The sequence below is a fragment of the Poeciliopsis prolifica genome, unplaced genomic scaffold (assembly GCF_027474105.1).
Source record: "Poeciliopsis prolifica strain line A6 unplaced genomic scaffold, Auburn_PproV2 SCAFFOLD001, whole genome shotgun sequence".
NCBI classification, from domain to species: Eukaryota; Metazoa; Chordata; class Actinopteri; order Cyprinodontiformes; family Poeciliidae; genus Poeciliopsis; species Poeciliopsis prolifica.
This window is the reverse complement of record NW_026562376.1, coordinates 11,156,798-11,175,000: the sequence shown is the minus strand read 5'-3', so window position 1 is coordinate 11,175,000 and position 18,203 is coordinate 11,156,798. Positions and strand designations below refer to the sequence as shown.

Sequence of the window (18,203 nt, the reverse complement as noted above, 5' to 3'; positions counted from 1 at the left end):
TAAACCAACTTTAACTGCAGAACTCTTCTCCCAGTTCACTTTAGCCGAAGAAGCTTTCTCATATAGCTCCAAACAACACTGAAGATTCACAATATCATTCTGATCCCGAATAAAAATATTTATATCATCAGCATAGGCAGAGACTATTAAACCTGACCTATGTGACAAACCTGGAAGAACAAAACCATTAAGAGTAGAACGAAGTCTATGCAAAAAAGGTTCAACTATAATAGAGTACAGTTGACCAGATATTGGACAACCTTGTCTAATCCCCCTTCGAACTTTCACAGGACGACTTAAAACCGCCCCCCACTTTAACAACACAAGCTGCTTCATTGTATAATAACCCCAGGAAGGACATAAAGCCCTCACCGAAACCAAACGCTCTTAATGTAGAAAAAAGAAAAACATGATCCACCCTATCAAAAGCTTTTTTCCTGATCCAGTGAAATTATTCCCACATCAGTTCCATATATTCTACAAATGTCAAACAGGTCTCTCAAAAGAAAAAGATTATCCTTAATTGATCTGTCAGGTACACAATACGATTGATCTCTATGTATTAGAAATTTAAGAACATTTTTCAGTCTATTGGAAAGCACTTTAGAAAATAACTTATAGTCCACACACAGGAGAGAGACTGGCCTCAGTTCTTCAACAAAGTCAAGTCTCCTTTTTTTGGAAGCAATGACAGAACAGCTTTCCGACAGGATGGCGGCAAAAATCCCGTTGATGCGCACTCCTGTAGCACCTCCCACAAGTCTTCCCCCAGCAACCTCCAGAAATGTTTATAAAAATCCGCAGGTAAACCGTCTATTCCTGGACTCTTTCCAGAACCCATTTGACCAACTGCAGCCGTCAGTTCCTCCATCGTGACTCCAACATCCAGAATTTCCCGATCTGTAGCAGTAAGTTGAGGAAGACCATCCAGCAAAGTTTCCATGGATCCTCTGTCACATGTCTGCTTCTTGTAAAGGTCACTGTAAAAGGTCACGGCAAGTTCTTTCATGGCACAAGGATCAGCAGTCAGCGCTCCATTAGCAAGTTGGAGGCAATTCATCTGTTTCGCCCTGCTGGTACTCCTCTCCAAATTAAAGAAGAAAGATGTAGGGGCATCCATCTCTGTCACTGAAGTAAACCGTGATCGAACCAAGGCCCCTTTAGCCCTTTCATGTAAAAAACAGCTTAACTGATCCCTCTTGTCCCTCAGTTGACTATCAGCATTTTTTGACACATCAGTTTCTAACACTTTTATCTCGTTTTCTAATTTCTGAATCACTTTTTTAATTGTTGATGTAAAAATTTTGTATACTGTTGGCAAAAAACTCTTATCTGAGCCTTCCCAACCTCCCACCACTCAGTTTAATGACATAAATTCTAACTTTCTCGTTTTCCAAATATACCAGAAGTCACTAAACTTTTGACAAAAGAGATTATCTTTAAGTAACTTCGTATTAAAATGCCAATGCGATTTAGCTCTAATGTTACTCGAGCAAAAAAAATCTAGATAAACTAGATGATGATCAGAAAACCCCACCGGAGAAATAAAACAATTTAACAATCTATTTCTATCCGTATCTAAAATATAAAACCGATCCAAACGAGCCCACACACTATCCCATCCGTCATTTTCACCCAGGTGTACTGTATATCTTGGGGTGTTTAGTTCTCCACGCATCAACTAGACCCATCTCTACCATCATCTCAGTTAATCTAGAAGACGATGGAGGATGAGGCTCTTCCCCTGTTCTATCATGTAAAAAACTCGTTGTACAGTTCCAGTCTCCCCCCAACACCACACACTCATTTTGATTCGACTGTTGCAAAAAACTATGAATAATCTTAAAAATTTTAAGTCTTTGATCTCCTTGATTTGGTGCATAAACATTCATAAAACAGAAAAGGGTTTGTTCTATTTCCACTCTAATCACCAGGACCCTTCCTGGAACTATCTCAGACTGAGAAATAACATTAATGTCCAAAGCTGGAGAGAATAAGACTGCTACACCAGCAGATACTCTCGTCCATGAGACAAAAAATATTTCCCTTTCCAGCTCAGCCCCCACTCCACTTCATTTCCTGATCCGTATGTGTCTCTTGTAAAAACACAACATCAAGTTTCTTTTGCCTTATCATCTCTAAACTAACCATCCTTCTATGTGGATCTCTCCCACCATTAATATTTAAAGTTCCCACCCTGATATTCCTCATGTAGACAGGAAGGAGAAGGAAAGCAGACAAGGACAGTAGAAAAAAATTCACCCAGTGCACTTTATTTAACATCCTATTTGTTAAGTTTCACTCGTTTCGACCCTTTCATTTTTTTCTCTGGCATTTGTTTCCGCACGGTCGTTAAATGCTTTTTTAATCTAAAACGTTTCTTTTCATCTAACATTTCATAGCCAACTACTTTCCGCATCATTAATACACTCTTGATAAATTTTTCTGCGTCGGGAAAGTAATCAAGAACTTTCACTTGCTTCCCAAACGTTTCCTCCAGAAAATCATTAATTTCCTCCAAAGTGTACAAATCAATTTCGGATGTTTGGGAATCTGCAATCGAAACACTGTCAGAGTCACTGTCATATTCCATGTCTTCTACCTGTATCGGTTTCACCACACTCTGAGTCCCTGCAGCGCCACCTATAGGCAACACTTCAACCCGGCAACAACACTAGCAGCCAACTGTTCTGAATTTATATCGACGTTACTCCCATCTGAGGATTCTTTGGGAATACCAACTCCAGTTTCCTCAAGCTCCTCCCGTACAACATGTTCATTCAAACCACTTGTACCCTCACCAACCTCAGCACCACCAGTCAAAGGGAGCACCCCGCCCCCGCCTGCCGGGGAGGGGCGTGTCTCCTCCCGGCAGGCGGGGGAGCCTCGGCCACCAACGACCCCTCCACATCACCACCGTCATGAGCTCTATGCGGACAAGAAGCCCGCTTATGACCAACATCCCCACACTCAAAACATTTCATACTCCCAGTATTCGCATAAACCATATATGATCCATCTCCGTGTTTCACTCGAAAAGAAATCTCCAAACTTTGTGTAGCAGAGTTTAAAAACATAAAGACCTGCCTCCTGAAAGACTGAACATGTTTCAGCTTCTCATGTTTGCATCCCAAACCAACAGTTTTAAAACCACTCGCCAATTTTCCATAACGCTGGAGCTCTTTTTCCAACAAAACATTAGGAATGAACGGCGGCACGCCCGAGATAATAACCCGGGTAGAAGGTACCGCAAGCGGCGACACCTGCAAGTACTCCCCGCCTAATGTCACCCCACTACCAATCAACTGGTTCACAAACCGCTCTTCTTTTAGAAAAATCACCACTCCTTTATTCATCCTAGACGCATAACTCAAGTTACTATGACCAACTAGATCACCAACTGTCATCAAAACCGTTTCGACGGAGATTGTCGGATCAGGTTGGATCCGAATCCCATTCCTCAACGACAAGGGCGACGGCTCCGAAGACGCCATCCCCACAAAACAAACAGCGCGACAAGCGCCGAAAAACACACAACCTGATCCCAACACTCAAAACAGTCACAAAACAAAGAATAGGAAAAACAAACCCATAAAAGAAAAAGAAAAGAAAAAGAACAGTTTTGATACTTTAATTCTCCCAAACTCACCACCTGCAACCTCACCACCACCACCCTCAGAGAGAGAGAGAGAGAGAGAGAGAGAGAGAGACAGAGAGAGAGACAGAGACAGAGAGAGAGAGAGAGAGAGAGAGACAGAGACAGAGAGAGAGAGAGAGAGAGACAGAGAGAGAGAGAGACAGAGACAGAGAGAGAGAGAGAGACAGAGAGAGAGAGAGAGACAGAGAGAAAGAGAGAGAGAGACAGAGAGAGAGAGAGAGACAGAGAGAGAGAGAGAGAGACAGAGAGAGAGAGAGAGACAGAGAGAGAGAGAGAGAGACAGAGAGAGAGACAGAGAGAGAGAGAGAGAGAGAGACAGAGAGAGAGACAGAGAGAGAGAGAGAGAGAGAGAGACAGAGAGGAGAGAGAGAGAGACAGAGAGAGACAGAGAGAGACAGAGAGAAAGAGAGAGAGAGACAGAGAGAGAGAGAGAGACAGAGAGAAACAGAGAGAGAGAGACAGAGAGAGAGAGAGACAGAGACAGAGAGAGAGAGAGAGACAGAGAGAGAGGAGAGACAGAGAGAAAGAGAGAGAGAGACAGAGAGAGAGACAGAGAGAAAGAGAGAGAGAGACAGAGAGAGAGAGAGAGACAGAGAGAGAGAGAGAGACAGAGAGAGAGAGAGAGAGAGAGAGAGAGACAGAGAGAGAGAGAGAGAGAGACAGAGAGAGAGAGAGAGAGACACGCATAGAGAATGACAGCGTGGATGAGAGTTTAAATGTGTTTAATTAGCTGCTCACGAGTCTTAATGCCCCCCAACATCAAAGCAATCTCCACACCTCTCATCTAGATTTCCAATATCATCACGAGCCATTAGCCAAGAGTCTGAAGTTCCTTCCAGTTTTACGGATTTGTATGCTTTGCATATTGATCTCGCGCTACAACCAAATTCGACCCCCCCCCTCCCCCCCCACTCAACTCAACTCACACACAACTCACATTCACGGCTTCACGAATGCAAGTCGTGCCAAAAATTCTTAATCGATATTCATTCACACACTGCCCTCTGCCGACAGATTCCAGAAAGTGTGGAAAATAAAGCCTGGGTGCAAATTACGTTTCCCCAGTTTGACGGGAGATTTTTCATCAAAACTTGCCACGAATTGGATCGACAGTGAAACAGTCAGATGAAAGTCAATCTGCTTTATCTCATGAGCACTACAAACTGACTATTGGTGCAATACAAAGCTGATGTGAAAGATGAGAATGTACATATGAACAGATTATAGTTCTATGTCCACAGATTTATATAAAATATATAAAATACTAAGTTTCTGATACACCTATCACCTTGTTATCCATAATCTGTTCCCTCAACTGTTACAGTTCTTGTAGGTTCAGATGAAGAATAATGCACAAAATTCACTTGAGCCTAAGATCAAACCTGGACTAAGTGAAACAACAGAAAGGCATGAATATACTATAGGATGTCTAAATCATGTTAGATGCTACCTGAGCTGGTTAATAAAAAATACGTTGAATGGTAAAATAATGTGGCCAAATTAACAATATCACTGAATCATTCTGTTGGGTTTCTTGGTGTACAGTAGCCGTACATAAACTGAAATAAACAGACTGGATTAATCTGCTGCTTTCAGCAGCAGCAGTTTGGGTCCCTCGGTCCCTTGCATTGGGACCAAAGTGGGTGTATAAATTTAAACAGACTCCTGCATCCAGCTTACAGCTCCTTCACCTCTCTCATCTATTCACAATTGCAGTGTTTGCACATTTGAGCAATTATGCTGAAACCATCTCAGTAAATCATTCTGTACTCTATGCCTTTGGGATTTGACGACTCTCACATAAGTTCACATGCTCACACAAGTGATGGTGCATCCCAAAATGGGAAAACAGCTCGCTTTAAAAACACCCCCCAAAAACAAAAAAAACAAACAAACAAACCAACAAAAACAACCAAAAGAATCAGCAGTCTCTAGTGCCCTCTAGTGGAACGAGTGAAACACAAAATATTTTATCGATAGCTCTCCCTGATGTCTTTCTTTGTATGTCTTGTAATTTTGCTCATTTTTGTTTTGTTGTAATTTGGAGATATATGGAACATTATGGCATTAGTGTGATCTTATATATATTGTGTGAAATATGTTATCTTTGCACAACAACCATTATTCGTTCTAAATTTCAGTCACCAAGAACTTATAGAAATATGGACTTTCCCTCTACCCATTACTAAAAGTAATGTTCAAATATACATCTGGCTGGATATTTGACAGTTTTCAGAAAATGTCCTGCCACGGACCAGGCTTCAAAGCTCAGTCCTTCCATTGTCGTATAATTTGTTTGGCATTTGAGTGGGTTGTGAGAGCAGGCAAAGACAAAAGGCAAAGGTGAACGTGCCAGAACTCAAACTTGTATGTAAAAATTCTGAACTCGCTATGAAAATAATTAAAGTAATTTGTCTTTATAATCAACAAATCCTGCAATAAAAATGGTTCAAATAAATCATCACAGTCCCCAAATATCTGCAAACCTCTGTGGTGCACACCTAGCACAAGACTAGGTGTTAAATAGACAAAAAATAAAATAAAATAAAATAAACTAACCTTCAAAAAAACCTTGATTTAGGAGAGCTGTTGCTGTGGTAATCAAGGATTGCATCATGGGAAGGGAACATTTAGGTGAGATACAGGAGCAACATCGCTGGGTATAAAATGATCTAATTAGGATAATGACCACTGCATTACGCTTACTTTCTTTACAAGTATATGGACCTCATAATGAACCACTATGTCACTTATATTATAGATTTTTTTCATGGCATGTTTGAAGTTTATATTTCCTTATCCCCTATCATTCAAATTTTTTTTCTTTTATTAAACTGCCTTTCTTTCTCACTTTAATAATTTCTTATGTAATTGCATTCTTGTGTATTCTAGTTTGGTAATTTCTGTAAACTCAAAGTATTAGGATTTTAACCTGCAACTATTAGTATTATTCAGGTGATTCTTACAAAAAGTAATTTCTGTGGGAGAATTGCAGAAGAGGTAAGTTGTAAAGCTGTTATTTTCTGAAAATCACTTTCAAATGACTGAAACTTGAGTCTTTGATCTTGTCAAAGACAAGTCAAATATTTCATCCTATAACCTTGCATGTATGATGTGCAAGATCATCCTCCTGTCAGTTTTTTTCCCCGCCTATGCCTGCCTTGTTAGGAGCTGTTAACAAGACAGCTCGTCATTATGTCAAGGTCCTATTCGGTAGTTACTGAGTCAACATGGAGGACAGTCAGCCCCACTGGGACCTCTGTCAGCCAGAGTGGGAAATGTCAGATGCGCAAATGCTGTTGCGGACACACACACACACACCCACGCACGCACGCACGCACACACACATGGACACCATTAAATGGCCACAGTGCCATTCGCAGCAACAGAGACGGGACATAGATTGAACTTGGAAGCAAACAGAGAAGGGCCTTTCTACTCAGACATCTGCTCCATCGCAGGGACAGATGGTGAGCCAATCACACCGCCTGGTGGCTCTACCACTCTGTGCCCGCCTCTTGTCTCTTGTGTCACTCTGCCACCCCTCCACCTCTCCCATCAACCTGCATCCTGGCACACAAGACAGGTGGCTTCATGCTAATCTGACACTGCCATTGGCTTGTAAATTATTTATGCATTCAGCTTAATAACACTAGAATCAAGCTGATAAGTCAAGAAACCAAAAAGACATAATCCTACACCAGACAGTTTACCTTTTGTACTTGGAGGATGACATATCCTTTGGCTTACAGTCAGCAGAGCGACCCTAATTGCTTAAACTAAAATAATGTGAGAAACATTTATTTATTTATTTTCACAGTAGCTTTACCTTCACATGCCAGGCATCAGATAAATGCTAAAAAAAACTGCTTCAGTGGAAGCAGCTATCTGAAAGATTACAAAATTATTTACATGTTTATTTATCTAATAAAGATAAATGAATGATTCATATTTTAGTTTGGAAACATTTGCACATTTTTGTCCACATCTATGCAAAGAAACAAATGGCCTGTGTCACTGCAGAAATTACAACATCTACAAGGTGTAGATTATCTGGATAATTTTGCCATGTATGGTCATCTTGTAGAGTGGACAGTACTGAGATGGAGAACTTCAGGAAACAACACACAAGCAGACCAATGAGCCTCTGCCAGGGTGGTCATACCATAATAATGTGGTTTTCTTTGACTTTTGTCTTTGGATCACACAATGAGCACAGCTGACAAACCTGTCATACATCCGTATGGCCATTAAACCCATAAGAAATGCTGTCTCACCTCATAGCGACTGCAGTACAGATTAACATGCAGGAGAGGTTACACACACATACACACCCACACTGCAAACTCTTTACACAGTCACACCTGAGACCTTCTTTGCACACAAAAGAGCATAGCTAAGCCAGAAGGAGCTCTGATGAAGTCAATTAGGACTGAAGTGCCTTCGCCTCGCCAATCAATAGTCCTTACACAGACTGCAGTATAAACAAAAAATTTAAGGGCAAGATTTAATCTCAAACACATACACAAAAACAAATACGCAACCCAACATTTATTCATTCATACATTAATGCATGCAGGGCTATTACATCTAAAGCTTTCCTCTTGCTTGTTTCTGCTCTTTCAAGTCTTCAAGTTTTATTTGAGCTTTGGTGGAACTAAACAAAAATTAAAGTGAAAACAGAAATAAGAAGAAAAAAAACAACATTGGTAATTTATTGAAAACACAAAAATTACAACCAAATACAGCCTTGAGCAGACTTTCTTAGTTTAGCTAAGAATTGTTGGATTGTTGGACAATCTGATGAATAGCTGTGAACAGGAACAGCTTTCAAAGCATAATTCTGGAGGTCCTTTGCCCTTACGGGAAAATCCAAGGTAATTTTGGAAAAAAAAACATTCCGTCCATCAAAACATGCCAGCTTGCATTTTTGGTGGGACTCCAGTCCAGAACCTATCATCAGAAAATAAATTCTCTGTTAAAGCTACTTAAAACAAAACCCGAAGCTCAGATGTAATTCAAATGTATGGTGTTTGCTACTTTGCTACGTTTACTATTTTTAAAGGTTCTCCGTTATTGCTTTTACAAATACATTTTCTTGAACGTGAGAAGTGAAAAAGACAGTTAAACAAAAGTAAATAATTTAATTGTGTTTTTGACTAAGGAGCAAGTTAACCCTGTTCTTAGGTTTCTGTGTCCATCCTCATCCATAAAGTCTATGACAGTCATATGTGATCCAGATGTAAATAGAAGTCCTGATCTCACTGGTAATGGTGTTCGGTCTCCTTTGTATGTGCTGTGACTGCCTTGCAATTTTTGTGCAGCAAAGTAATCTTTGGTGACTTTATTTTCATGGGAGAAAATATAGATGTGTAATGTTAGCTTATAATCTGAGCTCAGCCTGAGTGTCGAGAGCCATGGTGTAAAGGTTCTGGATATTGATTACCAACAAGCTTTGCAGTGTTGCCCCCCTTCAGTACATTTAACCCTTACTCAACAAAACACAATACAATGTGGGCTATTTTTTTATTTCGACAAAAAGTAACACTGCCATATTATTTCAATGGCTTTTTTTTGTGTGATGTATAAGTGTTTTTTTTCTCATGCAGCTACTCCACAGCTTTAGTTAGCTGACATCAGCAACACCGGCTCCCAACATCACTCAAGCGTGACTGTTCTGCAGGCACACTGCAGCTTTTGAAGGGGGGTGGTGGGTCCTCGTGGGGGGCATACAATAATGTAATTCTTATAAAAGATTTATCATATACTGAACACTGGACAAATTTATCAGAAAGAGAAAAAGGAGGGGAAAAGCAACAGTGTCCCAAAATCAAAAGCTTCAGATTGAGAGGGACATTTTTTTAACCAAATGGCAACAATGAAATGCCATCTCTGCCTGTACTTCATAAAGACACCCAAATAGGACAGAAATATATGTGAGATATGTAGCTTCTTAAATCAGTAGCTGAAAATTATCTGGTATTCTGTGAGGTTAAGGTGCCAGCGGTTTTCAATGAGAAATGTGGGTTAAGAACATTTTCTTTGGGCTTGAAACTATGATCAGTTTTACATCAAAAACTAATATCTATTCCTTTCTAGCTGAACATACCAAAAGTAGGACATTTTATTTCTGCTATATGTAAAGAAAAACACGAAATGCTGTTTGAGTGTTTTTTCTTTGCCATTGTTACATGGCAGTAATCAATTATCTCAGTATGATCTCATTCTGAAAACCCTCCCCCATCCTCCTCAGCCCTCCTCTGTTTGTACACAGGCTGTTCCTTCACAGTGCAATAGATCAAAATTATGAAAAGGATTTTAACGTTCCACACATGTTCTTTCACACAGCTTTTCACCGTTTAGACCTTCTGATTTGATTTTCTAGTTTTTTTTTTTTTTTTTGCACACATGCTGTATGCATGAAGTCACATGTACACACACCCATCGTTTCATAGAGAGGTGATTTGATTAGTGCTGAATCCCCTGGCTTGATCACACTGAGTCATCTGGTCTGCATGCTCAGTGGCATGGTAATTGAATGAGGAAAAACAACGAAGAGACATGGCAACAACATACAGGCTGATGTAAAGTCTTTGCTGTTTTCTTTTTTTTTCTATTCAAATGCATCCAAAGCGCCACATTGACGATGGAAATCACACATAATATGGTGCAGTTCACAGCTGAGTAGCTACACATATGTGCATGGATGTCATGTACCTCGGAGTATCTGTCAAATGTAGGAATTAGAATGTGAAGTAGGAATTGTAAAGCTGCTTGCCGTTCCCTCGCAGTATTCAGAGCAGACAGCCTTCAGCATTATGAAGATAATCCACTTAGCCCCTGAGTGTGTCAGGATTCCACTTTACTCTGCTTTCTGTCAGCGTAGGGTGCAAGGCCAAGTGCAAAACAGAAAGCAAAATAAATATTGATCAGCTTCCCCTGCATGTGGAAAAGAAAAAAACTGACAAGAGAGATTAATGTAATTCGAAAATTAAGTGAAATTAAGTGAAATACGTGGCAAATCAGAACACTGACAACAAATACGTTTGTATTTTTGTGTCTTTTAATTAAAATTTTATTATGCTGTTCAGATTGTGGCTGATGCTGAATATTAAAACCTGGATTAGGCACCAAAATGTGTGTGTGTGTGTGTGGGTGTGTGTGTGTGCGTGTGTGTGTGTGTGGGGGGGAGGGGTTGTGGGGGGGTGTGTGTGTGGGTGCGTGTGTGTGTAGGGGTGTGTGAGTGTGTGTGTGTGGAAGTGGGGGTGGGGGGCTCAGATTTTTGTCAATAGTCATTACTGTTATTTACTCCTAATTCTCATCAAACATGTCTAAACGGAATTTCAAATTAGGTAACGCAGCATTTTCTCTCTTGGATTTGCACTAAAATCAACTTCATGTGATTTGGTCAGTACCACTTGATGAGTCCTCTGCGGGATATTGCTATACTCTGCAGACAAGATATGCAGTGTGCTATGAAGACTCAAAACTGAACTCTCGTTTCAGGAAGTCAGACTTCTATTGAACTGTTACTTACACCAGACGTGTTAAATTGTGCATTGTTAAATACAATTCACAATTTGTGTGTTTAAGCATCGAATACCACATTGAGCACAACAGTAGTTCATTAACCACCTGGTTCTGAATCCAAAATGAAAAATGTCCACCAGAAAAGCAGCATATGGGCAGACCAGTACAGCTGGTTCTTTCAGAGTGGTTTGTTTCTGTCAAAACTGCTGCTAGAGCAGGAAAACCAAATGTGTCTCAAGCTGAGACAGGTGGAGGTAGAAGAACACCGAAAGCAGAACCACAAGACACTCATTCAACATGAGCAATTTGATACCAGAACTGGACAGATTATCTTGTCGAGTTTGACATTCTGGGTCGATTCATTTTCATGTCCCATTTTCATATCAAATTAGGCAGCAAAAGTCTGAATTAGACCATTAAAACAATAACTTTCTCTTCATTTGAGAGTCAGACAGGCTTTAGATCAAGCTTAAATTTTTATAAAAGAGAAACAAGCTATTCCCAAATAATGTGAAGATGAGAAACAAGATAACTCTAGTTATCCAAGTAACTAGATAACCCCAGGTTGTTTTATATATTAGTCATTTCTTTCATTTTCTTAATCTTAGGTCATCCCTGCTGAGTGTACACAGCTGGTTCATATTTGATCTCATTTCCCACTCAACAGTATCAAGGAAATTGTTAGTATTGAAAACATTAAAAAACTGGACTTTTGATAACCAATTAAATTAATTGAGATGTGAAAACTAACTGAATGAAAAACAATCATATATTTGCTGAACCTTACTGTTGTTTCAGTTATTTATGACTGTTATTATTATTATTATTATTTTTAATAATAATTATACTTTATTTGATTCATGAAGGTTCCTCTGTTCCTAGAATGAGCAAACTATGCCGCTTGTCAAATAATGGAAATAACTAAACTTTTTTGAATCTCAAAGATTATCATGTTATCTATAACACACAATCTATCCATCTTTGCTGCTCCATAGTCACTGCTGTGTAGTGATCACGTATTTACTTGAAATATTAATGCACAGTGAGGCAGGAAGCATGATCAATGTTAATCTTGGCTAACATTCCCCCTACTCCATTAATAATTAAGATGGGTTCAAGCTAACGTGTCAGTGTGAAAGCAAATGCCACCGATTTTGCAAACAAATCACTAAGTGCTAAAACTATGCATGTGATTCCTGTTCTGATTCTCAAAGAAGGAGAATCAGAAAGCTTCTCCAAGGAAAATACCAAAAGATCAAATGGTGTCTTCTCCGAAGAGCACTGATTACTGGCTGCTGGTGCAATGCAGAATGGCTCTGAATGAAGGGGTTTTGACTGGAACAATGGCTGTGAAACAGGTTTGGCAGAGATGCATTTAAAGGCTGTCAACTATGACAGTAAGAGCACTTGTTTGGGAGCAGCTCCCATACGAATGCCAAACATACACAGCGGATGAGTAAAAACGCTCTCAGGGGAAACAAACTGTCAGTTGAACCCATTTTTATCTCCATACTGCCAAAACCCCCAAAACCCCTTCAGGCAGACTCAGTTTTGATGGGAAACAACCAAATGCTGACAGCATCTCTTGTATATTGTCACTTTTCTTTATTGTGAAGCACCTTTTTTCCATTTCTTTCTTTTCTGTTCTTGCCCTCCTCCCTCATATTCTCCTTTCCATCTTTCCTCCAACGACCAGTCCATCATGTTTAGATACTTTCTTCCCCCGTATTTCCCCTAACCGTATTGTTTCACCCCAGGATGGACTGCATGGCCTATCGCCATAGTAACAGACAGCCTGGACAGGTGGGAATAGCAGGTAGAGCAGCGATGCCTGACTCCCCCTTGGGATTGCAGGATGTCCACATTATAGAATGAAGAACATAACATGCTTCCATGTACAAATTGTCTTTACACACTGTGTTTACGTTTAAATTAAGGGATATCATACAACTGACCCAAGCCAAATCTCTAGAAAAGATGTTCTGCAAAACCACTTTGCCATTGTAATACTGCTCAGCTGCATAAGAGGAACATTAATTAGTCCCTGCCACAGAGGAAGCTGCCTCTTGTAAGGTTTGAAGAGCAACATTTACCTTTCCTATATGAAGCTAATTTGATCCAAATGTAAATGGTGTTATTAAATCAGAAAAAGGTCCTATAAGAAGATAAATATTTGGTGGTGCACACACAAGCACAGGTCTTTCTGATCACACACTCCTTTAAGGTTTGTCACCAAAGTCTTGATGAGTGAAAAGTTTTGTAGTTGTGTAGAAACACAATGTTGAGGAAGGTGGATGGGATCTAAATGCTTCCAAAGACTCTGGATGCTGCAGAAACAACCTTAATGTTCTTCTCAAAGACATCAGAAAACCACCTGAACAGAACAGAGTCAGTGCTCCATACTGCTCTAAGACTTACCATGAGTAAACTCACAGCTGATTCGGGGATGAGTTGGACAGCCATGATTGGATCCTCTTGCAGGTTTGTGCTGAAAGGGAATGATGGTCACTTGTGTCCTAGAGAAATCCTCCTACTTTTCTTCTTCAGTCTTCCGTTTTTGAGTACTCACTTTGGAAGAAGGCTTCCTTTTTTCAGTAAAATGAAGATTTTCAACCAGCCCGCCACTATTCAGTCTCACGGTTAGAGCTGTCTCTCTGCTCCGATTATAATCCCACAGTCTCTGGAGAGCTGGTGACCCCTTGGTCTTGGTCTTTTTATGCCTCTTCGAACTGTTCGGAAAGCAATCCCCCTTCTTCCAGTTTAATCCGAGGGCAGAGTAGACCCACCTTCACTCCTCTTTCACTATTAAAAATCTCCCTAAGGACCTCACACACCCTCCTTCTCAACCCCCTGTGACTATGGCTCCTCTAACTCACTGCTCCTCTCCTTCTGATTGTTGCCGTCTGCTTCTCGTTTCCAGTCTGCTGTCCTTACAACACAAAGCACTTCCTCTCCTGCACGTGGTTCATCTGCCTATGTGCTCCTTCCCAGAAATGTCCTTGGCTGCTCTGCAGGATTCAACCTGCCTTGCAACAGTGATGCTCCCCAATTTAAAGCACTTCTCCTTCCCTGTGATGGGAATACAAACGCTCTCCACAGCTTTCCTCTCTGAGATGCAGCACATAGGACTCCCCTTTTTTTCACCAGTCCTCTGTCTCATGTATCACTGGCTTAAACCAACCAGCAAAAAAAAAGGAAGCAGATCAAGAAGAGGAAAGAATAGAGTGTCAGAGGAGAGGTGTGATGGGAAAAAAGAAAAAGGAGGAGAGAGATGTTGCGATGCGAGCAGCCACTGGTGAGAGAGGTCCACGCTGAACTGAGCATGAACGAGGGTGGGAGTGGAAGAGGGAGGGGAGAAAACAGAAATGCAGAGAGCAGGAGCAGACTGCGCCTATCGATGCCTTCTGAGAGAACAAGGCGGTTCTCAGTGAGTAGAATACTCATTAGCCCATTCAGATAGAGGGTGTTACACCTGTGAGTCTACATGCTAGTTTTACCCTCACAATGCTGTGTCAACAAGAACCTGCTTTATGGATGCAGGGCTGCACTTTCATTTTGTCCTTTTTCAGGTTATCCGTGACATTGGCCGCACAGAAAACAGCTTGCAGAAAGCTATGGAGACATGCAAGGAAAATGTTTGGGTCTGTTAGGCTTTTTGGTAAAGCAACCTGACTCAATCTTTATGTTACTTATTCATTTCTCTGAAACTGATCAGGGACACGTCAATCTCTGTCAACAATGCAGAAGCTGTTTGAACTTCTCAACTTGCAGAACAGAAGGCCTCCAGTATCTTTTTATTTAAATGATATAAGATCAAAAAAACCTTTGCATCAATGTGCCAAAATGCTTCCATTCACACACCCACAACAACCCAGACACATGTACACATAAAATTGGTGTCAGGTTCTGTGTTTAATTCTGAGTTTCTGTGTCCTGAGTCTCCTCGTTGTCCTGTCTTCCCCTTGATTGTTCCCAGGTGTGTCTTGTTCTCCTGATTACCCTCAGTGTATTTAGTCCCTCCTGTGTCCTTTGTTCCTCGTCGGGTCCTTGTCGTTGTTTGTCGTACTTTTGCCGCTGTCTGCCGTTGTGTGTTTAGCCGCCTGTATGACCAGTTGCTACCGGCGTTGAGCCCTGGCTTCCGCTCAGCCGTGCTGCCTGGCCGCGGACTCTGTGTTTTTGTGGACTTATTTTCATTAAATTACTCACCATTCACCTACCTGGGTCTCCAGCGTCTGCCTCACCACCTCACCTTCACCACTTCATGACAGAAGGACCCGACCAAGAAAGGAATTATGGTGAGGCGTAAGGGATACAGAGCCCAGATGGACCATGAGGACTGGATCCAGCAGCAGTTGGAGCTGGCACAGAAGAATCTCTACAAGGATGTGGAGATCCTGCCTTCTCCGCTGCTGCTGGAGGAAATGGGACTACCGTCGGACTATGACATGGCGAATTCACAAATTCACGCCCCGACAGCCACCATCAACGCTCCTCCGTTTCTAACTCCTGCCGGTTTCCAAATAAATTCAGAGGAAGATTTCAATCACCTCTTCAAGTTGTTTAAAAGAGACTCTTCCATGCTGGAGCTAGTTTTTGAACTTTATGATGAGTTCGTCCAGCAAAAACATTGGGCTCCAGTTCCAGCCCCAGCTCCATCCTCAGCTCCTCGTGCCGCTCCGCCGGACCCCGCTCCGGCTGCCGTTCCTGCTCCGCCGGACCCCGCTCCGGCTGCCGTTCCTGCTCCGCCGGACCCCGCTCCGGCTGCCGTTCCTGCTCCGCCGGACCCCGCTCCGGCTGCCGTTCCTGCTCCGCCGGACCCCGCTCCGGCTGCCGTTCCTGCTCCGCCGGACCCCGCTCCGGCTGCCGTTCCTGCTCCGCCGGACACCGCTCCGGCTGCCGTTCCTGCTCGGCCGGACTCCGCTCCGGCTTCGGCTCCTGCTCCGCCGGATCCCGCTCCGGCTTCGGCTCCTGCTCCGCCGGACCCCGCTCCGGCTTCGGCTCCTGCTCCGCCGGACCCCGCTCCGGCTCCGGCTCCTGCTCCGCCGGACTCCGCTCCGGCTCCGGCTCCTGCTCCGCCGGACTCCGCTCCGGCTCCGGCTCCTGCTCCGCCGGACTCCGCTCCGGCTCCGGCTCCTGCTCCGCCGGATTCCGCTCCGGCTCCGGCTCCTGCTCCGCCGGATTCCGCTCCGGCTCCTGCTTCGCCGGATTCCGCTCCGGCTCCGGCTCCTGCTCCGCCGGATTCCGCTCCGGCTCCGCCTCCTGCTCCGCCGGATTCCGCTCCGGCTTCGGCTCCTGCTCCGCCGGATTCCGCTCCGGCTCCGGCTCCTGCTCCGCCGGATTCCGCTCCGGCCTCCGTGGACTCTGCTCCTCGTGCCGCTGCTCCGGCAGCCTCTATCCCTAGTGCTCCTTCCGAGATCCCTAGTGCTCCTTCCGAGATCCCTAGTGCTCCTTCCGAGATCCCTAGTGCTCCTCCAGTGTCCCCTAGTGCTCCTCCAGTGTCCCCTAGTGCTCCTCCAGTGTCCCCTAGTGCTCCTCCAGTGTCCCCTAGTGTTCCTCCAGTGTCCCCTAGTGTTCCTCCAGTGTCCCCTAGTGTTCCTCCAGTGTCCCCTAGTGTTCCTCCAGTGTCCCCTAGTGTTCCTCCAGTGTCCCCTAGTGTTCCTCCAGTGCCCCCTAGTGTTCCTCCAGTGCCCCCTAGTGTTCCTCGGCACCATGGACGCCCTCCGGACCTCGCCCGTGGGGTCTGCCGCGGGCGCCGAGGACGCCCTCCGGACCTCCCCTGTGGGGTCTGCCGAGGACGCCCTCCGGACCCCCCTGGACGCCTCTGCCCTCTTTCTGTTTAGTTTTGGACTCTTGGCCCCTCCTTGTGTTTCCGCCCACCTTTTGTGGGTAGTTTTTTGTTTTCTGGACTCTGGCCCTCCTTCCGTCGCCCCTCCGCCCACCCTGGTTTTTGAGTTTTGGATTTTGGTTTTGGGCATCTGGTAGCTGCCCTTTAAGGGGGGGGTACTGTCAGGTTCTGTGTTTAATTCTGAGTTTCTGTGTCCTGAGTCTCCTCGTTGTCCTGTCTTCCCCTTGATTGTTCCCAGGTGTGTCTTGTTCTCCTGATTACCCTCAGTGTATTTAGTCCCTCCTGTGTCCTTTGTTCCTCGTCGGGTCCTTGTCGTTGTTTGTCGTACTTTTGCCGCTGTCTGCCGTTGTGTGTTTAGCCGCCTGTATGACCAGTTGCTACCGGCGTTGAGCCCTGGCTTCCGCTCAGCCGTGCTGCCTGGCCGCGGACTCTGTGTTTTTGTGGACTTATTTTCATTAAATTACTCACCATTCACCTACCTGGGTCTCCAGCGTCTGCCTCACCACCTCACCTTCACCACTTCATGACAATTGGATGTATCTGATGTATACACCAGATACATCAAAACTTACAGAGCACACTTATTAGAAGAGACTCTGAACACACATAATTTTACACAATAACATTTATTTTATTTTATTTTATTACAGTTTTTGTGTGCGTATGCCCAGTCTTCTGAAACCCTCGTCATGCAAGTGACAGTCCACTGTGACGACATGCCCATCCAGGAAAAATGACCCCTGCAAATCAATGAATTGGCGCGATTTACTGGATTTCTTTATATACAAAGATTCATAAGCAGTTTGAACAATAAACTGAACTTGATTGTCTTGTTTAATAATTAGAAAAAAATTGGAATGCATGTAATTTTTTATCAGTATGGTTGGATTTACTTTTTATTTCTTATTTTCTAGATGTGTTGTGAATTGGTGCAATAGAAATTAAATGAAGTGAATTCAATTGAATTGAATGGATGTGAAATAGCTTACACACAGCTCAAGATAATGTGATTTTACAGTATTGGTGGATTAAAACAAAGGCCAGTCTTGTTGTGTGACTATATTTTCATACAGTGCTGACCCTACCAAAGGGGCAAAAGCTAACTTTTGCCTGGACATTCGTTGAGGTCAGATGGACCCCTCAATTACATAACTGTAATTGTCTTTTTAC

General features: G+C 43.1%; 2 protein-coding genes across 2 annotated transcripts in view; one reads left to right on the top strand and one right to left on the bottom strand.

The window, feature by feature from the left end:
• Positions 1 to 14,389, bottom strand: part of frmd4a (FERM domain containing 4A) — a 117,798-nt gene extending 103,409 nt beyond the window's left edge. Inside the window, exon 1 of the mRNA XM_055041731.1 lies at positions 13,607 to 14,389. Within this exon, the coding sequence (XP_054897706.1) occupies positions 13,607 to 13,651 (45 nt within the window). The 5' untranslated portion in view covers positions 13,652 to 14,389. The remainder of the gene's footprint in view (positions 1 to 13,606) is intronic.
• The window catches only part of LOC129367423 (receptor-interacting serine/threonine-protein kinase 3-like), a 30,344-nt gene that overhangs the window by 4,223 nt on the left and 7,918 nt on the right, over positions 1 to 18,203 (top strand). The window lies entirely within an intron of this gene.